Here is a 22,589-nt window from a genome sequence, read left to right on the forward strand (position 1 = left end):
CCCACGCAGGAACCGGCCCCACGCCGGTCCTTCCGCTCCGCCGGTCCTTCCCCTCCCCGTCCGGGAAGTCCCTGGGGGCATTGCTGCTTCCCAGTCCCACCAATATGTGCTCCCCGCCCCGGAGGCTGGGCGCCTTCACGGCAGCTCTACCAGGAGGCCAGAGGCCACCGAGATGGGCCTCGAGGCTGCAGCCGAGGATCCTCTAAAAGCTGTCACTTGGCATCCTCTTTGTAAGCGTGAACCGGGCTTATCTGTTTTTGGTTTGGTTTTTTTGTTTTGTTTTGTGGTGGTTTTTTTTTCCGGGCGTTTTCCTTGTTTTGTAACACACACCTAATCCTTAACTCCTCTCTTGAAAGGGAAAAATATTCATGTTTTTAACAGGCGGGGCAACGGGAGGGGTTCTGGGCAATCAGGCTTTTTCAGATCTCCATGAGATGACTAGAAGTAGAGGCACCTAGAGTTACCAGCTGTTCCAAAATTAGAAGGCCTCTTCTGGAACTGGCAGGCATAACTGTAGTGCTGCTTTCCAAAAACAAGGGGCAAGATTTTCAAACTGCTTACCTTGTGCTTTTTCAATTATTATTACCCTACAACAAGTTCATACTGTGCTTAGGTTTCAGCATGGTCTGTGTTTGCATACAGAGTTGCTTGTATTAGGTAATGATGTGTGTTATATTTACTGTATGGTCGTAACTTGACCTCTGGCTCTCTGTTGAGATGCCACAACCCCTCTGGTGGGTTTTTGCGATGATGGAAGGTCCCCTCCTGACTGCCGCATCTGCTTTTCTTCACGGTGGGGTCGAAAACCTTGTAAGAACCATTTCAGGTTGCATGTGATGAAGTGAGGGTATTGTTATTTTCAGCACTTTGAAGCTGCAGAGGACTGCAAGTATTTCTGCAATGTTGTGGCTAGGTAACCAAAGCTAGGTTTTGGAGGCTTATAAGCATGTTTGAAATTGAAAAATTATTGGTATTATGAAATCAGTTGTGATGTGATGTGATTTCCACATCTCTTTTCACACAAATTCTGTTTGCTCTCGAAGAACAATGACTTTGGCTTAGTTGACTGACTTTACTACAGTTGATAACTACAAGTTAAATATTTGCTAGAGCACCACCTGTGCAGGCATATCTGATCACATTCATGCTTTTCCTGTCTGATTGCACAAGCGTAAATTTTTATTTACAAAGTGTCACAAAACCAAAATTGTTGCTGTTAAGAACTTTCAGTGTAAGTTAAGACCTAGTGAGAAAGAAAGGTGTTGCAGAAGATTAAGGAAATAGGTTATTTACTAACTACTTCAGGTTTTGTGCTGTTTTCAATATGTCTCGGAAGCAAGATCAAAGACCACCAAAATCAAGCTGAAGGGTGCCTGAGAAGAGGAAATTGCAAGTGGAAATACCCCATTGCTTGATTTAAGGAGGCAGCCATGAAGTAGTGGAAAGAAAAGTGATATGGCAAAAGTGTTCTAGGTGGGTTGGACAGATGAAAGAATGTGAAGGAGAACCAAGATGTGAAATGAAAGTGTAACAGATGCGTTAAACCTTGAATGTGAGGAGAGAAGCCAGTGGAGGGTGTAAGAGATGATGAGGTTTGCTCTGAATTAGCTAGCGTAGAAGTTATAGGAATCTGCTACAGAGTTTTTCATTCACTAATTAACCCAGATGAAGTTCTGTTAATTTTATTGAAAGCGAGTCACTCATTGCAGAAATGGTCTCCAAAGGATTGAGATCAACACCAAGGTAGCAGGGGTGCGTAGTACGCTGAAGGAGGGAGAGAGACTGAGAGGCAACTCGCAGAGCTTTGACAAGTTTAGTTGAGGCAAAGAGTTTGTAAGTTTTGATTATCATAGAAGAGTCCTGCAATTCCAAATTCTTTGGGAACTGTGTTAGGCTAAGTTGGGCAGTTAAAACACTTGAAAAATTAAATATAACTAACAACAGTTACATGGTGCCATTTTTGGCATTTGCTGTCTTGTGAAAATGGACTTTGTCTGTTGAAGAGTCCTGTTGAACATGTGAGCGCCCTAAGCAATTTGCATTTACTACCACATTCTGCTGCTTTGGAGAGTGGACAGTCTGTGACCACCTCTCTAGTGCTAAGCAACCTGTTGTCTGAATGTGGCTAGAGCTTGTTTGCTGTAATGTGGTGAGGACATGCCAATCTTTTGCAATACTTGAAACATGGATACCTGTTATCACCTAGACAGGAAAGAAACCCATGTTGCTTTTAATTCCAAAGATTGCCATGCCTGTAGTGGTTTCAGACCCAAGCTGAAAAAAACCAGAACAAAATAAAAACAACAAAACCTCACAAAACCCCACCTGCAACAACAAGGGGGGAAAGAAAGGGAAAAAAAAAAAAAAAAAAGGCAGCTATGGTCTAGTATACAAACTTTTCATCCTAACATACAACTATTTGGGTACAGCTGTGCCTAATTTTTTCTTCTGTAATAGTGACTTTCTGAGGGACCTGAGGTTTATAGAGACAGGCAGCATGTTTCCAGCTCTGTTGGTCTAATAATAGGACCTTACAGCTTGCCATACTCCAAACATCTCTGGGTCCAAAAGCTCATCTGTCTTTCCAATGGTTAGTACCGTTCTCTGTCAACCTTGCCTTGCACATATTCTTAGATCATTGTGGCTAGAGCAGTGTTTCAGTGTAAATCAGTAACAGATCCAAGCATCAAGTACACATTAAACTATCTAGACATAATTTATTCCTCCTCCCAGCCTACTTTTGCAGGGTACATAGTTCAAAGTGCACTCACTAGAATAGTAAAAGAGGTACGACTTGCTGACCTCGAAGAAGGGAGGTAGGGAAAAGAATAGACACTTTGTACCCAGGCAGACAGTCACCTTCTTTCCAGTTTGTCATGCGCTTGAGGACTCCAGGACCAGAGTCTGACTCTTTTCCACATTGTAAGGATTATTTGAAATGTGACCAAGGTGCATAGTGCCTATTTCTAAATGGCCTTCAAACTTTTCAAAGCCTGACTCTAGATGTGAACGTCCAATAAGGAGAAATTTTCCCTTTGTTACTTACTTTTTTTTTCAGCACCAAAGCGACTCTTTGCATTATTTGAGGACATCTATTGCTTTTCAGTTGCCTCGTCTGAGAAGGGGCCTCTGTACTATTGCACATTCCAATCCTGCGTCAAGTGATGGGAGTGGCATTCTTCATTGCTTTCTGCTGAAAGTGGTTATATCTTGTGTTGGTATGTCAGTCCATCCCGTTTTCTCTTCTGTTTAGTTTACTGTACCTAGATCTGAACTGGCTGCAAGTAAGGGCTTCTGCAGATCCATAATAAAACCAATCTAGCTGCTATTCGGGGTGACTTACGTAATTGGGTAATTGTTTTATAAACAAAGGCCACGGAGACTTTGTGCTCTAGGACACAACCCCAGCAAATTAATTTCTTCCCAGCTATACCCATGATTTGGGTGAAGTACGGTATGCTGCCACCTGTCATGTAGAAGCATGGTGTGATATCCAGAACTGTGATTGGTGGATGGCATTTTAGTGAGCCAGTAGGCTAAATAACTGGTATTAAAGGTTAGTCAGTTCCATGGGAAAATACTAGTGTCTGTGTGCTCCCATAAATAGTTTACATCTATAAACATCCTCCTGTAACTCCAGAAATTGTAAAAATACGTTATCTGGCAAGCGTGTCCCATTGCATACTGCTCTTTTAAATACCAAAGGCATTTCTCTTCGTAGTGAAGTCATAAGTTAATAACTAGTCACTAAACTGAGAAAATAACTTTCTTGACAGGAAATCTCAGGGCTGGTATCTTAATGAACTTTTATCCTTTACATTGCTTCTTTTGAGGACTCTTTTACCTAATGGCCTCTCCTGATTTTAGTTTTGGAGACGCAATACTTCAAATACTTATTAGTACTATTCAGAGGGTGTGGGGATAGAGGTGTGCTGAATACCCTGTTGCCATCCATGGAACTAGAGACCTATCAAATTAATCTGATGCATATTTGCATGATCAGATCCTGATCATCTGTTTTCGAATTTCAGCAAGCATACTGTCTGTCTTGTTTACAACTTTATGGTTCTGCGCCATCCCGATCAAAACAAATTTTTTGAGGGCTTGTGGGCTTTTTTTCGCTTGCTGGAGGTCAGAGATAGTGTAATGTGACTCCTTTTACTTTCACAGAAGTTGGAATCCTTGCCAAGTCCTACATTGATCAAGGGCGGCTTATTCCAGATGACATCATGACACGACTGATGCTGAATGAGCTAAAAGGTCTAGATCGGTACAACTGGCTGTTGGATGGTAAGTCAGCATATTGGATATTACTACATATGGAGAGAAAATGTGCACTGGAAAGCTTGGAGTGCTTTGGTCGCTTGTGGTTAGCTACACTCCAGTAGCCATCCTTGAGTCATAGTAACTGGACAGTATTTGTTGCCAGCTGCTTGTGAAACGTTCAGCAGCCAGTCTGCCCCAGGTTCTTTGGCTGTAAAATGCTTTGGGTGCATCTCAGCTTCAGAGCTTCACAGGGATGTTTAATTCATGTTGAAAAGGGTAGTTCAACACTCCAGTAAAATTTCAGAACTGGCAATTGTGGTAATTCTTATGCTTTATTCCCCCTTTAAAATACACATGAGAAGTTGCTTTTTTTTAAAGCCTTTTCTTGCTAAAGTCCTTGGGGAATGGAACACTTTGAAGAATGGGGCTGAGGAATTCTTTAAATAGAAAGGTAGGTATGTGATGCAGCAACAAGGCAAGTATGGAAAGCAAGTTCTGCAGCAGTGCAGTGTGTAATAAATCACTAACAAAAACACTGCTTAAGTGCTCTAAAAGGTATCTTTCATTTGCTCTTTGGTTCTGTTCTCTAGAGTGAAATGTTCTGCAATTCTGCAGCGTAAGCTCATTGCTTCCACATTCACAGTAGAAAGAAAATGCATTTGCCACTGTCTTCATGAACTGACTGGCTTGTTACCCCAGCCCATGGGAGTACAGTTGGATGCACAGCACAAAGATAGTGTCTAGGCTGGATGTAGTCGCAACCTGCCTCAGTAGATAAAACTAAAAAGTTGTTGGTGTGGCTTTTTATTTACAGGGAGTGAGAAATCCACAGTGCTTTCTGTCCCTTAGTGCTTTATTATAATTGCTTCTAGTACAGCGATCTGTTCTGGTGGCTTTAGTCATGGTTATGTTCCTCCTTAGTGAGGACAAAGGCTTAATTTCCACAGTGAACAGCACAATGAAACCTAACCAATAAGGGAAAGAGCTCAGATTTTTTCTTTTCTTTAGTTCCAGGTCCTGTGTACACACAGTTCCAGCCTTCTGGATCTGGATGTGTAGCAGTATTAGCTAGGCACAGTGGCAACTCTTAACAGGAAGATGGTGTGGAGGCTGTAAGAGAATAAATCAATTTCTGCTGCCTGTTAACATGCTGCCTTCTTTAAACTTTTGGAGCAGAAATTTTGTCGGCATCAGCATTTGTAATGAGACTCAGTGAATTACACTAGGGATGGCTCTGGCATAATCGGCTCTGTAGGAACAATACTGTTTTGTTGAAATATGTTAAGCAGAAAGTCTTTAGATTGATAACTGCAACTCAGAACAAACAGCTGAGGTCAGCTAGGTCAAACTAAATAGAGTTGCTGAGCTTCTTCTATGCTTACTTAGCCAAATATCCATTTCCACTGCCTTATGATAGGCTGGCTTCTAGAGTCATAGCAGATGTAGCAGTCCAAGTCATATGTGTGTGGGTATGATCTGCTTAGATTTATGTGCTGTATAATTGGGGCACTTTTCTCTGTGTCCCTGGATTCTTCATAACTCATCACATCTTGTAGATTATTTTTTTTGGTATCGAGAATGTATGCAGCTGTCCTGGTTTCAGCTGGGATAGTTAATTTTCTTCTTAGTAGCTGGTACAGTGTGTTTTGGATTTAGTGTGAGAATAATGTTGATAACACACCGATGTCTTAGTTGTTGCTAAGCAGCACTTAGGATCTAAGTTAAGGATTTTTCAGTTTTCCATGCTCTGCCAGCAAGCAGATGTACAAGAAGCAGGGATGGAGCACGGCCAGGACCACTGACCCGAACTAGCCAAAGAGATATTCCATATCGTAGAACGTCATGCTCAGTATATAAACTGGGGGGACTTGGCCGGGAGGGGCGGATTGCTGCTCAGGCATCAGCCAGCACGTGGTGAGCAATTGCACTGTGCATTACTTGTCTTTTCTTATTTTTTGTTTTTTGTTTTTTTTTCATATATTTCTTTTCATTACTATTACTATTATATGTTGTTATTATTATTGTTAGTATTATATTTTATTTTACTTTAGTTATTAAATCATTCTTATCTCAACCCACAAGTTTTACTTTTTTTTTTTTTCCAATTCTCCTCTCCATCCCACTGGGAGGGGGGAGTGAGCAGCTGCATGGTGCCAAGTTGCTGGCTGGGTTTAAACCACGACAGCAACAAATGCTGGTTCAGTTTCAATGAAATGCTTTCGTAAAAGCACTTTAGTTTGTTGGGGAAGTTTCTCATTACTGAGTCCCAAAGCAAACTCATTTTCCAGCTGCATAACTAAGATGTGTGGTGGCTTGTCAATAGTAAGAAAGAACAGCAGTGCTGGAGTCCTGGCTTTCCCTCTGCTCATAACATTTAAAAGCATTTCCATGAGATAATGTGAATGTGAGAGAAATAGGATGAGGGCAGTTGATAACTGTGATGCAAACCAGGTACATCGGACTTGATGCACAAGCAAGAACTTGGACTAAGTTAATCAACTCTTTCCTTTTGTGATGTGTTAGACAAGACACAGTAGCCTTAAGACCATAAAATGTTTTTTTTTTCTGTTTTAAGGCTAGTTCTTGGCAAGTTCCTTACTCAGGCAATGGACTCATAAACCAATGTTACATAAGGAAGACTTTCTTAAGTTTGTATCTATCAGTACTTGCCTTTGTGGAGAAGTTTACTTGTATAGTATGATGAAAATTACAAGCTACTGAAGAACATGAGACTCTGCAAGAGCTTTGTGGGTAGAGGTATTATTGCAGTGAATCAGTAGTGCAGTAGCATGGTCTGCAGTACCTTTGACCGCTGAAGTTCTTGTGGTCAATTTTTCATTTTAAATTCTTTGTGGAGACCTTGGTTCTCTTGTTCTCTGTCGTGTGTCCTGTTCCCCCCCGCCCCACCTTAAGTTCCACTAGATTTCTCTAGTACTAACATGTGCCTTTGAAGGCACGCTACTGGAGCCATGGGGCAAAATGCAGTGTCTTTTAAGTGAAGTGGGAGACTCCTGTTCAGCCCAAGTGTTCTCACAGTCATTGTCCCTGAGGATAGTTTGATACACTAGACTTTCCAGAACTCTTTCTAAAGCTACTGTTTTATGTAAAATTAATCCTGGACAGCTTCTGGTATATATATTGGGCTTACTGCAACTGAATAAAATAGGTTTGTAATGGTCACCTTCTTAAGCCAGACTTACACAACTATGGAAGTAAGAGTTGTCACAAATGTTTCTAGGTTGTTCCAGACCTCTGAGCGAACTGCTTGTGGCTTTTATTGTTCAAAATGTGTACACAGTGCTTTTATTCAATATAGTAGTATGTAGTGCATATAAGTATGGGGTCTTTTTGCATTTGTTACACTTTTGGGAAGATGATCAACTGAAATGAAGAAATGGAAGCTGGGAGGTGTTTACAAGTTAAAGTGCCATGACACACTGAAAAATATTTGGAAAAATCTGATATCTCTTCAACCTTTAGAGTATGATGATGCTTTTTTTTTTTTTCTGTCTCGCAATTATTTTCTGTAATGACTGAATCCAGGTAATTCTCGCTATAACTCTGCCTTTGGATTTTTACGGAGTTGTTTCCTTTAAAAAGGTTTCCCCAGAACGGTTGCTCAGGCAGAAGCCCTGGATAAAGAATGTCAAATAGACACTGTGATTGACCTAGATGTGCCATTTGAGACCATAAAATGTCGGCTCACAGCACGTTGGATCCACCCTGCTAGTGGCAGAGTCTACAATCTTGAATTCAGTCCTCCCAAAGTGCAGGTAAGCAATACATGTCAGTGTTGGCACTAAATAAATGTTGCATTGCATTTGGTAATTGCAGTAAAATACTGTTTGCATATGTTGTTGCAAAACACAGTAGCTCAGAAGAAAAAGGCTCATTTCATCTCTTAGAAGCACAGAAGCTTACTGGTAACAGTCTGCCTCTGAGAGTATGTTAGTGACCTGGTAGAAGCGCCAGCTGATGGACACGTGTTTGTCCCCTGCAGAATGAAACACCATGGAGTTTAATACACTCTTGTTAAAGCTGTTCACTGATCTGGAATACTCTCAGTCTGGCACACTGGCATAGGAGTTGGGGGTGTTCTTAGCCTGTTCTGCAAGTTTGCAGCCTGTACAGTCCAAAATGTAGTGTCCTTTTCCTTCCTCCAGAGGACTCATTTTTTTTATCTAGGAAGCACACCAAATCATCAGAGGAATCCACTTAACACTTTCCCTGTGTTTATATTTAACCAGCGTGGGTATTTTCAAGGGAACAGTTGTCATACTGCAAAATTAGATGTAGAAACTTGCCAATCAGGGAAGCTTCTCAACAGATCAAAGAGGTTATGGCTTGAGATATCCTAGAAAGGAATGGTAAACTTGAAGATAATGATCATACATTGTTACTTTAAGATTTTTGAGGAACTCAGATTAGCCTTAGTGCAACTCAACTTAAGCTGTATTTCATCCTTAACTCTAAATACCTGTTGTAGCATCACATTTCACCTGGAAGCTCTACTAAGTTACATCAGAAGTATGGCAGGCCTTGTAGTTTTCGGACTTCAGTGTTGCAGGAAAAGAGGCCAGCTGAAATAGCAGTTAAGCACTGGAAGTGAGCAACTGGAAACACTGTATTGTTTAAAATATGGTAGTTTAAGTCATGATTATTTTTAATTGCAGAAGAGCATAGGCAAGCTGCAACAGATTATCAGACCTACCAAAGAGTGGACTTCAGCTACAACAGCTTTGCTATTAGGAACACTCCACTCTACCTTCTGCTAATAAGCAGGCATATCACAACATGTAAAGTAGATTGCAATTTTTAAGTGAAATCATGGAATGGAGCTGAACAGCTGAAATACAGTTGTCTCTGTTATCTAATAGACCTGCAAAATGTTTACTTACTCAACAGAACCAAAAGATGATGGCTTTAGAGTTAATGCAAGGCTGAAGGCTCAATACTTGATAGATACAATGAAGGCATTAGGATGGCTGCCTGCATGGGTGCTAGAAAGGAACACTTGAGTGTTTTAAATTATTGTATTATGTAAACAAGGTAAGTTTGACCATATAAATCCATCTCTGGTATGATACAGATGTTCTGGAACAGATACTCTTCACACATTCCTGTCCTGGTTTCGGCTGGGATAGAGTTAACTTTCTTCCTAGTAGCTGGCATAGTGCTGTGTTTTGGGTTCAGTATAAGAACTTCTGGAACAGAGAAGCTTACTGAACATTGACGGTTACTTATTTTCTGAAACTGCCAGAATGCAAGTAGGAAAGGAAAACATTTTTGTGGTCTAATTGGCTTTGTACTTGCAAGATCACTCATGTTTCCACTCCAAATGTCAAATTAAACTTGTCTTTAGCGAAAATAAAAATTCTTGAGAATTTAATTAATATGTATGAAGGAGCACAGAGTCACTTGTATCTGTGGTGGGTCATATTCTGTCCTTAGATGCACAATGATTCAATGCACCTAAGAAGGAGCCAACTTTTATGGCACTAGCTAGTCCTTTATAAGATATGCCAGTGGTCAGCAATTTCTTCAGTCATTGCTGGTTTCAAGGCTTAAAAACTAAAACTCTGTAATCACTTAAAGCACTTCAGTAAATTGGAGGTGCAATGTGCAGTGAAGTAGGAGCTATCATAGTTCACGCATTTGGTCCCTACCTCTGTTTACTGAAGCCTACGAAAACTTCAGCTGGCTCTTATGCCATTTTTTGTACGGCTGTTGCTAAATGATAACTCTTCCATTTTGTGACTTAAAACTAAAGGGCCATTAACTCCTTTTCCCGTTTCAGTATTCTCAGAGGTCCAGTTGGTCTCTTGCTTGTTTCTTGTTATGCAAGAACATATTACCAATAATATTGTTTTCCCTCATATATGAAGGTTTTGTCTACATATTTCCTATATTCAGCAAATGTTCCAGAGGACAAATCAGTCAGGTTACTAATGACCTGATGTTCATTGCAAATACTGAGAAAATAATTTTAACTGATGGACTGTTTTACTGGATAGTCAGCTTCTTATAATCCAGATAAGATATGGGCAGTAGCCTTTCTCTTTATAAGCAGAAATCTACACCTTAACTAACTGCAAACTGATCATAATTTAAAAAGAAAATTACACAAAACAAACAGAAATAAGAAATATACACCAGTGTTTGCTTTTAACCATAATTAGGGCATTGATGATATTACTGGAGAGCCACTTGTTCAGCGTGATGATGATAAGCCAGAGACAGTTACCAAGAGGCTGCAGGCTTATGATGCACAAACAAAACCTGTTCTAGAATATTATCGGTAAGTAGTAAAATCTATTCTTCCACATTCGCGTAGAGAGGAACAGATCTCTTCGGTTACAGAGATTTGCAACAGTGAATGTGGTATGAGCAGCAGTGCATCTTTCATCAACTCAGTAAGAAATCAACCCAGTAAAATGAGTAAGTTTTCCACTGTTGCGTGAAACCTCTTCGCAAGCCTGCTTAGCAGAAGAGCCTTTCACTGCAGCCATATTTGGCTTTACAAAGAGCACTATGCATTATTCAATACATTATAGTACTGTTCTGAGCAACATAGCTCTGGTTAGTAAGGTAACAGAGACAGTTCCTTTTTTTGGAACAGTATTTTCTCTTCTGGATGTGTAAGTAGAAGGCCTTCTAACAAGGGGTCCAGAAGTGATATGCAACAGAAAAACTGTTAATAAGGATTTGAAAGTGGCTGTTCTAAGAACAGGAGACTGTCATGGGCACAGCTAGCAAGACTCTTTGGGAATAAGTAGCTATTTGACCATACTGCCATTTGCACTGTGGAATAACAAATTATTAGTTCTTTTAAGACCCCAAGTTATACAGAAAGTTTCTCTTAATGTAAAGCTGCAAATATCACAGTGCTAATATATAGATAATAGTAGGTCACCATGTAGAGTTTTGTAGTCTTATCTTGCCTAGACAAAGAAATCAGACTCTGACAACATCCTGAAGTGACTGTCCTTCCTCTATCTCCATATTCACCACCCTTCATTATGCTCTACCAAAACTGTTGAGCAGAAGACTAGAAGCTCTGTCTTTGGGGCAGTTAAGTTTTAAAGGAGTTTTTCTGGATTGACAATGATTTTCCTGACTTAGATAGTTTTCTGAAGTGAAAAATGCCTCAAAGCACCACAGTAGGACATGGGCCTAAGATATGGTTATTATTGATAACAACATACTTCACAGATATAACTAGCTACTAGAATTAATTCAGAATAACTCGATTGTGCCTGGTTCACTTGCTTGCTCTGATGCACTTTCTTTGATCCTCAAAGTGTAACTTTACTCACGGTTGTTTAGATGACTGCTGTATAGCATGTGCTATATGATTGCATTGCTGCTTCTTATTTTTACACTTCATAGTTTGTTATTAAGTACTCTGTGGACAGCTGTCAAGTTTTGTGAACTGATGTGGCCAATAGCTCACTCTTTGAAGAACACAGTAATGCATATCCACCCTGCACTCCCGATGTTATGGCTGTTCTCAGATGTTAAATCACATGCATGTTTACACACTCCTGCCAGGGCAATCTTAAAGTGAGGTGGTGATCTTGGAACAATTAAACAATTTGACTTCTGTAATGCTTTCTTCCTTTTCTTCCTTAGGGAAAAAGGGTTATTGAAATCCTTCTCTGGAACAGAAACCAATAAGATCTGGCCACATATCTATGCTTTCCTCCAAACCAAGTTGCCAGATGTGAGCCAGAAAGATGCTGCCACTCCCAGGTGAAAATAGGTCTAACTTCTGCTCATCTGTCATAGCTCACACTTGATTACATGAGATTCAGCAATCAAGGATTTCTCTTAAGTAGCCCACCAGACTGATCAATAATCACAAGTCTAATGTTGTCATTAACTTACATTATGATAAAACTTTGTTGCCTGTGGTTCTCACTTTAATGCTGTATTTTTTTATATTAAATATACCTAATTTTTATAATATAGTAACTGACTTCAACAAAAGCAGCTACTCTTATGTCTCTTACTCAGAAAATATTTATGTTTGCAAATATTGACTGGTGAAGGAAACACATTGCAGAGTACAACGTAATTACAAAGCACAAAGATTGATTTACTCACTCATGAAATGTAGTGTGAAGCAATGACAAGGACATGAAAGCATGTTTCTTGAATATGTGATTAGTTGGGGCCAGCCAGAAGCTGTGGGAACCATGACCACCACTCTGTAGAAAGACATTTCAGACCAGAACTGGCATACATATAGATTGATCTTATGGAAGACAGTCACCTTCTTTTAGCTTTGCTTGCAGAGATATTAGTTGAACTTTCTGCTGGGCTTAAATTACCCTTAACACTTGCTTGGATGATAGGCCTTATTACCATGTTTATATTTCTGCCCTCAGAGCAGCTATCTTGCAGGCATGAGAAATGGAGTTTCAATGATGTGCAACACATTTGGTAAAGCCTCTGTCTTTGTGCAGCTGTGTAAGACTTCATTAGTAAAAAGACAGCAGGTACTGAACAGATTGAGTGTAATCTGGTAAATTGGTAGCTAGATGATCTTGACTAGTGAATGTGTCTTTTCTACTACCTTTGAAAAAAAAAAAACCTGCTCATTGATGCCAGTGCCAGGACTCCCAGTGATCAAAATATTAACATTGTCATATTACTGTAGCAAGTTTTATTGTAGAAATTGGACTGGTTTTCACCAGTTCATACAACTAATTCATTTCTCTGACCAGCTCTTGTATTTATTTATTCTCTAGATAACTGGAGTTACAAACCTCCACAGGCCACACCTTTTAACAGTCTAGGTAATGCAGACATTGCTATTTTTCAGTGAACTCCCCTGGCCTTTTTTATGCTCACCAGATTGAGAGTTTCAAGAATAATCAGCATAACCTGAGGAACAAACAACTCCATCTAGGCAACATCTGAAGTAGCTGTGTCCTACTAGTGCAGATCCCAATCTCCTTTTGCAGTGACTGTAAACAACTACAGAGCTGTGGTGCTGACATACCTCAGACTACATTTGCATGTGTAGGTATAGCATTATCAATATTGAGACACATTTGAGTCTAAAAAGGATGGTCACTGTAGAATTTGTAAAGCTTTCCCATTACTATAAATGAACAATATGGGCAGCAACTATCACTGCAAGCAGCTCTCCTTACATTTTAAAGAAAGCTTACCAAAAGGCTGAGCACTGGTGCTTTCATCTTCAGAAATGTCTATGTGGAGGCTGTAGACTGAGTTTAGAGATACACTTCTTTAAAAAACAGTCACAATTAGAAAACAGTAGCTACCACATTACAGTGAGAAGCCCTGATGTGCTGCTTCTATTTATACATTTTGATTTCAATAAAAAGCAGCTACGCTTGTTTTTTTGCCAGCCTATGTAAGTTGCAGTTAGCCAGAAGGAAAAGGGGGAGGGAACCTCCTTATGATTTGACACTTACTCCCACATGATCCAATTGTAGCCCCTTAGAAACTTTAAAAATAACTTTCAGTATATCAGAGGTTGCTAGATCAATGTGGCTCTACTATTAAGGGTAGCAATTGCAAGTGACTGTGCTACCCTGCTCTTACTATCCTTGTACAAAACATTCAGTTAAAAAACAACCTGAAGTTACTAGTTTCCCTTAGTTTCCCTTAATAATTAGCTAACTGAGGAGGTAGTGTTTACTTACCCTCTCTGGAGTATGTCAAACTTAAAAAAAATTACTGAACCTGGTTATCTCTCATTAGCATCTGGGACAGAGCTGCTGCTTGCTCCTTTATCCTCTGTCTGCAGAAGAACTGCTAGAGAACTCAAGGCACACGAAAAGTCACTGCTGTCAGTGGATCTGGAGTTCCTGCTTTTGCTACTGCATTTGTATTAACACTCACTCCGGTATATACTGCAAACTTAGACTCTTCCCTATCTCTGCTATAGCCAAACTGAAAATTACTTGATCTCATCTCAGCACAGCTTTCACCTGAATTAGCAACTGCACGTAGACTGTGTTCATCAAACTATTGAAACTAGATACTTTCCAGACCTTGCATACAATCAGAACAATACAGTAAAGGACAGAGTTTGTACCGATAACATTATTTGAGATAGGAGCTGTCTTCACTGGAGTCTTCCAACTGCAGTATACATTTTTATAAACAGAGATGCTGTAATAGCAGCAGGTTAGAAAAGCACAGTAGAATTTTGGATTGCAGACATTCTGTGGAAGGCCTTGTCTAGAAACAGTATTTGGATTTCCAGCTCCTCAAACAGGAAGCTTTTAATAATTTTCCACTTTAATTAGTTGAGTTACCAATATCAGAAACCCACTCTAGTTTCATAGCATATGAAATACCTTCCAAACCTCACATGACACCTGACCCTATATGAACTGTGACAAAGCTTTTTGTTTAAGCTGAAGTCTTAACCTAACCCTTGTACCTCAAGTTCCCTCCATCCCCTCCATCAAATACTTCTCCCCATAATGAGACTTGGTTTAAAAAAAGTCTAAAGTTAGCCTTAGGAACAAGAAGAGAGTCAGACTCTCAGAAATGATACAACCCAGCACTCATATGTAGACAAGCATTGCTTACATTTTAGGACAAAACCAAGTTACATTTAATGAAAGCACAGTGTAACATTTAAATCCCCTTAGTAGAGGTAGAAAGCCAGTGTTTTAATCTAACCCATTCATATGTGAAATACTGATACCAGATATTGATTTATTGCTATTAGTGACAACTAAATTTGAGAGCTTATAATGTCAGCAAGGTAGCATGATTACAGTTGTGATCTCCAATATTCATAGAGTAAAACATGTCCACAGCTGTAGTAAGACAATAGCAGATTCTACCAAGAATCTACCACTTCTTGTAAACATTGTATTTGTGCAGATTTATTTTTTTTTTCATACTTTAATTTCTAAAAGTCATGAAAGGCAAGGTTAGTAGCAGAAAACACATCCAGTTTCACATTCGGCAATATGAGAACCCTGCCCTTCAAGAACAACCAAAAACCTAGCAGCACATTTGCAAACAGTATTACAAGGTTTTCTGAATTACCCACCCTTCAAAATCTCTCCCCCCCGAAACCAAACAACAACAACAAAAATCTGACACGAAAAATAAAGTGCAGTACCCAGAAAAATAAGTGTCAAGAAAAAATAGCCATGTTTGTTTCTTTGGGGGGAGGAAAAAAAAAAAGAGTACTTGGCCTTAGCCTTAAGAGTACTACACTGTATCCATCATTTTGGATTCTTCTTCATCTCTTTGCATCACAGAGTTTGCACTGCAGACATCTGTGTTCATGGAACCTTGTAGATCCCCTGTGTTCTGCAACAGATGAAAAATTGACAGCTTAACTCTCTGTAACTGTATATATGGAAGAATAGAGACAGAGAGAGAAAAAGAGATTTTTAGCTTAAGTTGGACTCTCCGTGTTGTCCATCTTAAGATGAGACAAATTTACAATAGTAAGGAAATAAGCTCTAAAAAATTCATCAACCAATATTATCTCACTGTGTCAAGAATTCTTTAAATTTGCTGGCATAGCTTGTATTTGGTCTCAGTGTTTCTAGCACTTGACTGCACATTTACTTAAAATTAAGCTGTTGGGTCTTACCTGAGAGGTACTTTAATCAAATTATTTCAAATAAGTAGTTTTACTTGTGACTCCTTCCCTAATACCTAATTTTTTTTTTTTTACAATCTTTAAGTTGCTTCTTCATTCCAGAATGTGGCCATCACTAGTACTGTAACAAAAGACTTAAGTACACTCAGTTTCCTTTTATTAGAACAGGAGACTTTCCTTAGTCTTGACTTACCTGAATGATCCCATGAATAGGATCTGTCATTTTACACTGAAACCTCATTTCACTGCTTGTGCTAAATGCTGTGAATAAAATTCTAGCATCTGATCAGTTTTATGATGCAGTGTTTATTTTAAGCACAAAAATGTAAGGGCACTGAACTAACGTACTTTTGACCTTACGCTGATGCTTTCTGAATTCCAGCAAGAAAGCCCATATATGCCTTGCATATTGATAATACTGTACATTATATCCTGAGCACTAGCAGTTCTAGGAATAATCCTCTTTATATTTCAGAGAGGTATGGCTTCTCAAGGCAGGACCTAATCCTACTTTAGTTAAATTATTTTCTAGAAATAATAAGCCTACCTGTGAAAAAGATATCAGCTCTCCCACAAGACCAGGATTGACACTGAGATCACGTAGTAACATAGTTTGAAAGCCATGTGATTGTGACCAGATTCTCACTCTCGTCTTGAATGCCTCAAGTTCATTTTTAAAAGCCTCAAAATAACCTTCCCCAGTCTGCAAAGAGAAAAATGAAATATTTGCACTTCAGCCAGATTTACTTTTAAATTGTAAGCATACACAGCGCTGAAAAAAACCCATGCAGTAATCCATGTTATACCCTTTGGGGAATAACAAGAATAATGTTAGTCAATTTAAAATGAAATTTCAGGTAGCTTTCTTTTTAAGACAATCTGTAGTATTTATATGTAGAAGCAAACTAACTGATTTATCTAAGGACATGTAAAAATAAATCTAGTTGTAGCCTTTCCAACTCAGAAGCCAGTACCCTTAGAAGAACAGGTGCTTGTTGTAACACTGGTCAAAACCAAAGCACAAGCTGACTTGCACTTTAACTGAACTCCTTTAGGCAATATTGAGGTCCATCAGTCTTGAATAACTGAATACACTCTACAGCAAACCACAGTTGCAGTCTTCCCGCATTTCTCCTGCGTAGCTCTGGATTGCTCCATTTCAGTAACGAGAAAGGGACACTACTTTGGGCCGCACTGTGAACTGCAGATGAAATGGAAAGTTGTGATAATACGTATGTACACTGTGAAAACACAGGTGTAATTGGCCAAAATCAGTCCTTAAACTGGTCTGTTTGCTGTTGTTACTTAGTTACTACTTGTGTATAACACCCCTGTTGTCCCCCTGCTGTATCTTGCTTTTCCTCTGGGATAAGCAAAATCCCTAAAACTTTCATTTTCAGAATTGGAATTACACCAAAATATTCTGTCTAGAAAAGAACTGCTAACAAAACACTGCCATAAGCCTAAGTCAGTCAATAAAATATTTAGCCTCTTATGGTTAGGAAGAAACCTCTAGAACACTGGTCCCTTGTACAGCATCAAGTGTTTCTCCCATCATTACCCAAATTGACTTACTTTGGCTTTTTGGAAAAAGAGACGAAAACAGCCTCTTGGATCCATATTGCAGCTTCTGGCAATTTCTATAATAAACTGCATTACAACTGCCTGGTGTGCTACTTGCTCCATCAGAGCTCTTTTCTGAAAAAAAGTTCAAGTTATGATTTAAAGATACTGCCTGTGATTATATTTCTAAAATTCAACATAATTTCCTTTTGTTCTAGTTCCTAAGCAGATGAGAACTCATGCTTACAGAAGCAAGGGGACTGATAATTAGCTATAACTACACATGTAAGTGACGATGCACTATATACAGTTTTTCTTCACATAAAGTAGAGAGAGGGTGGGAAGAACAGTTAAACAGCTAATCAAGTTGGTCAGCTTCTTTATAGTGCAAGTGGGAAACTGTATGCTTTCAAACAATTTAAACATCTTCTTCATACCTGTTCAGCTTCTAGATGAAAACACCACAACATGAGATATCTAGATGTTTCTTCACATACAAGATATGGGTGATCAGACAAAAATCTTTGACTATCATCCCATCTGCTCAGCATACCTAGTAAGAAAAACATGGTTAAGATATTCTAAATGGTTAAATGATTAATGCAGCAAGGAAGTTACTTGCATTGATACCCCAGCATATACTAACACCTTTGCAATTTACTAACCTCAGAATGATAGCACACAACTAAGTTTGGGGGTTTTATTTATACATCTAACCAATGCTGAAAGAGCATTACCAGAAAGTATAATCAGACTTTGAAGATACTAAAAGTAGATTTTAACAGTCACAATTTTTAATGCATCTCTAGCATCATTGATAAGTTATTTTAAATCAATTCTATATATAGGTACCTATTAGTTACATCAAATAGTTTAAAAAGTTTATGGATAGAGATTTACATTCAGTGATTCTGATAAACAAGTCCTCTAAATGTATATAAATAAGAATGCAAAGAAAAGAATGTGTAATCTGTAAAAAATTATTCTAACACAATTTGCTGGGTTTTTAGGAAATTTGAATTTAATTACAGGAACAGCTTGATCTCAAAAAGCAAAGCCACATCAGTATTGGAAGGTTAACTAGAAGATTGAATTGTGATAGCATGAAGCTATCTTCATGTAAAGAGTTTAAAAATCAGAACTCAATTCTCAGACCACTTCTTAAAGTTGTCCTTCATGTATCACTGACAATCAAGTCATTACTGGCAACAGGTACCAGATGTACAGCTTTAGCCATCTATCAGCATATAATTATAACTGGGCTAAAGATAATTCAGTGGTAATGACCTAAAATAATCTTAATTCTAGCAAACAAATGCCTAAAGAGAAAGCAATGGCTAATATTTCTTTTGGCTGTTTTCAAGAGAGCTATTCCATGCAAGTTCTTTATTGCTTGGAAGCCAGAGCAGGATCCAGAAACAGAACTTGTACAATACAGCTAGCAAAGTCCACACTGCTCCTTGGCAGCAGCTAGCACAGAACAGGAGAGTTGAAAGAACATCAGTGTACTGTCCCTTTTTGCAATGGATTTACATATTTTGAATTAAAATAACAACGTGGCTTTGAATTTAGCAGGTAAGAAAAAAATTGATGATCTGTAATAAGGTTCCTTCTGTAACAGCTTAATCTGAATTTAGACAAAGTAATTTTGCCCAACTGTTAGCCAGGAAGCCTGCAAGAAAGTATCTTTTTTTCTGCTGAAATGCACAGCAGGGGAGATGTCTTCGGATTCCACTGTCATTACACTTAGCAGTTAAAGTATTTTAAAGAACCTGTGCCTGTCACTGCTATCTGCATATTCTGACAGTGTTGTGCCTCAGCTTGGTACTTGCAAGGCTTGCTAAGGCTAACAGGGCTAGAAACCCTTTCTTTAGAACAGTTTAAGATCCTTAGAAGCCAAATAGCTTAGTAAAAACAAGCTTGTACGAAGAATTTGATTTTGCCAACTCAGTCCTGTTGATTGTTCTGGTATTCCAAATATGGCTGTACTATACCATAGTCTGAAATCAGCCAGTAACTAAGAATGGAAAGCACTTCAGAGAACCATCAAAATTTCAGATTACTTTACAAGATCAGCTTTGTGCTTAATTGGGTTCAACAATTATGACAGAGCTAAAGTGACACCTAGTGGATAATTAAATATAATTTTAAGAAACACAATTCCATGCACACATACTCTCACCTGGTGTTTACAGACATTTCCCTTTAATCAGTCATTACCCTTGTAGCTTAATAGCCACCAGAAAAGAAACATTTATTAAAATGAGACAGCTATGGACAATCCCATGCACTTTTATACACACAATTTACATTGTCATGAATGTCCCTGCCTTTCCCACTGAGCTGCAAAAAAAGTTGCTAGAACTTTAGTTTGCAGGGCTTAAGCTCATTTGCATATTAATTCTTAATTATTTTTTTTTAAATTTAAGTTCTTATTGGTCATAGGAACTAAGAAGCTTCTACAGTTTATACCTTATTTCACTTTGAAATTATTATCTGTCCTGATAAAATAAAGCTGAACAGTCTGTTAACCAGGTCTTTCATTTGTTAACATTCATTCTGTACAATAAGCACCGAACCTACACAAATTCTGTAGAAGTTTGAACTGCAAAATGATGGAAAAAGCACACTCACCAAAGTGTCTAATCTTTTGTTCATGTTTTTGCATAAGTGGTTCAGACTCATCTTCATCTTCTCTTTCTTTTCTTTTTTGATTAATAAGACTCTGAGGAAGAGAAAAATTGTACTATCACAGAAACTCCAGGCATACATTTTGTGACATATAGCAGTATTATATTTTAATGTTACTATTTAAAGGGCTATGTTCTAATTTTAGTGTCGCACCATATACTTGAGGTTTTCTTTAAAAAAGTGCATTACCTCATAATAGTTTCAAAGTCTCATTATAGTCTACTGACCAAAGAACTCAGAAACTTCTGTCCTCATGTAGGAACTTACTGATCTGTCAGCAATGAGAATTATGTACATTGCATCCACAACTTCTCTGGGCAACCTGTTCCAGGGTTTCACCACCCTCATCATAAAAAATTTCTTCCTTATATCCAATCTAAACCTACCCTCTTTCAGTTTAAAACCATTGCCCCTTGTCCTATCACTACAGTCTGTAATAAAAAAAAAAAAAAGGCCTCTATCTTTCTTACAAGTCCCTTTTAAGTATTTAAAGGCCACAGTAAGGGCTCACCAGCACCTTCTCTTTTCCAGGCTGAACAACGTCAACTCTCTCAGCCTTTCTTCATAAGAGAGGTGTTCCATCCCTCTGACTGTTTTCATGGCCCTCCCTCTGGACCTGCTCCAACAGGTCCATGTCTTTCTTGTACTGGGGACCCCAGAGCTCGATGCAGTACTCCAGGTAGGATCTCACAAGAGTGGAGTAGAGGAGGAGAATCACCTCCCTTGACCTGCTATCCATGCTGCCTTTTATGCAACCCAGGATACAACTGGCTTTCTGTGTTGCAAGTGCACATTGCTGGCTCATATCAAATACTCAGATGACCCATGCAAGTTTTGACCTGCACTTCTGGTAGAGAAACATCATCCAGATTTGTAGTACGAGTGCAGCTTGCTCCCTTTTCTGAGGCAAAGACAGATGCCACCTCCCCCACTGCCCCAGCCCATTTAAGATATACTGTGGTTTTGTGCTGTACGGCACACAGAAGACACTCAAGACAAATGGAATGTAAAAAAGAGACTAACACTTGTTTTCACGCACACTGACATGGGTCATACCTTATTAAATACCTCTTTACTAACAGGAGGTGTGTTCCATAGATTCAGTCTTTCCCTCTGCTTTAGTGCTTCTTCTTTTCTTCTCCACTCTTCCTCTCTCTGTCTCAGCTCTGCAGCTTCAGTCTTTGCTCTAGCAGATTCCTGATCGCGGGATTCTGAATTATGCAGTGCTAAGCTACCTAGTTTTTGCTGGGCTTCTGCTAGGTTCCACGTGTATTCCACAGAGTGCTTCACAAACTCTCTTTCTTTTTGGCAGGCTAATTCAATCTCTTGGTCGTATGTCTGTGAGGAAAATCAGACATGCTATTTATGGAGGGAAAATTGTCAGTTTAGTTTGTATTGGAGCAGATAGGCCTAAATCTCAAATATAATGCACCTGGAAGGCACCTTAGATATGCAGCATTATATTCACAGGAGTGATGAAACATGGTATTGTATTGCTAGATGTTTTTTAGAAAGAGATTTCTAATTCAAGCTATCTTAAGTGCATTTACAAAGTCATGGATCACGTACTGCTATCAGTAATTGTCTCCAGACTGTAAAAATACTTTTGACACAGCTGAGACCCCTCTGGCTATCTTTGGGCTGCAATGCTACCGACAGCCAAGTGTGAGAATACTCTGAATACATACTTCTGAGAAGAAAGTATCAGTTTTGTGATGTCAGATCACAACAGTAAAGGAACTGCTGCTGCCTGCATTCCAGTATGGATTAGTACCTAACAGATGGCCAACATCTTCCCTTGAACTGGCAGTAAAAGTGGAATTTAAGTTACGAAGTGGCTGAGGCCCAGCACAAGCATATGCTCCTTTTGGTCAAATCTATTGAGGAGGTCACCACTCATAGCTAGGAGTGAGAATGACCTCTTAAGCAACAGTGCTTGTATTGCTTCCAGGTGTGTGCTCGGTATTCACACTCAGTAACTTAAGAAATTATCCTCTAAATTATGTGCCTGTTTTTTTTCCCCACTCCTGGTGGGAAAGCATTCACATGCATTAGTTCCTCAGCCTTCCAGTGCCCTATTATTAGATTTGTGGTGCTGATAAGTTGCTAAAGATTATCTGAAGGAAACGTTAAGGCGGGTACATCAAAGTTCTTGTGCCAACTTTGTCTGGGAATCACAGCTTCTTGTTTTTCTTTTTTTAATAGCAAGATAAAAATTTCTCTGTTGGGAAACTGATGTAACAGCAGCTTATTGGAAGAACACGCAGAATTCCTGACGAGGTACTTGCAAAACTCCGACTTGCCCTAGCCAGCAGAAGAGCACACCGCTTACGTATCCGCTTTTTAGACGTTAAGGATGCTAGGATAACTTCAACCCAGCTCCCTCCGCATCGCTCCTCAAACGCGGAACTGTTACCCACGGGCAGTGGCAGGCGTCACACACCCACCCACCCCACCG

General features: G+C 39.2%; 2 protein-coding genes across 2 annotated transcripts in view; one reads left to right on the plus strand and one right to left on the minus strand.

Annotated features, from left to right (window-relative positions):
* Positions 1–12,255, plus strand: part of AK3 (adenylate kinase 3) — a 12,648-nt gene extending 393 nt beyond the window's left edge. Inside the window, exons 2-5 of the mRNA XM_010571478.1 lie at positions 4,171–4,290; positions 7,867–8,039; positions 10,446–10,564; positions 11,899–12,255. Of these exons, the coding sequence (XP_010569780.1) occupies positions 4,171–4,290; positions 7,867–8,039; positions 10,446–10,564; positions 11,899–12,022 (536 nt within the window). The 3' untranslated portion in view covers positions 12,023–12,255. The remainder of the gene's footprint in view (positions 1–4,170; positions 4,291–7,866; positions 8,040–10,445; positions 10,565–11,898) is intronic.
* A 2,902-nt stretch (positions 12,256–15,157) lies between these two features.
* On the minus strand, positions 15,158–21,472 carry CDC37L1 (cell division cycle 37-like 1; the record flags this gene model as incomplete). The annotated part of the gene is made up of 6 exons (XM_010571479.1): positions 15,158–15,579; positions 16,425–16,580; positions 17,453–17,575; positions 17,878–17,993; positions 20,075–20,165; positions 21,188–21,472. Coding segments are annotated over 6 exons (873 nt in total), but the record flags the coding sequence as incomplete, so codon positions are not given.
* Between the last annotated feature and the right edge of the window lie 1,117 nt (positions 21,473–22,589).

This window comes from Haliaeetus leucocephalus, unplaced genomic scaffold (genome assembly GCF_000737465.1).
Source record: "Haliaeetus leucocephalus isolate CR32 unplaced genomic scaffold, Haliaeetus_leucocephalus-4.0 Scaffold329, whole genome shotgun sequence".
NCBI classification, from domain to species: Eukaryota; Metazoa; Chordata; class Aves; order Accipitriformes; family Accipitridae; genus Haliaeetus; species Haliaeetus leucocephalus.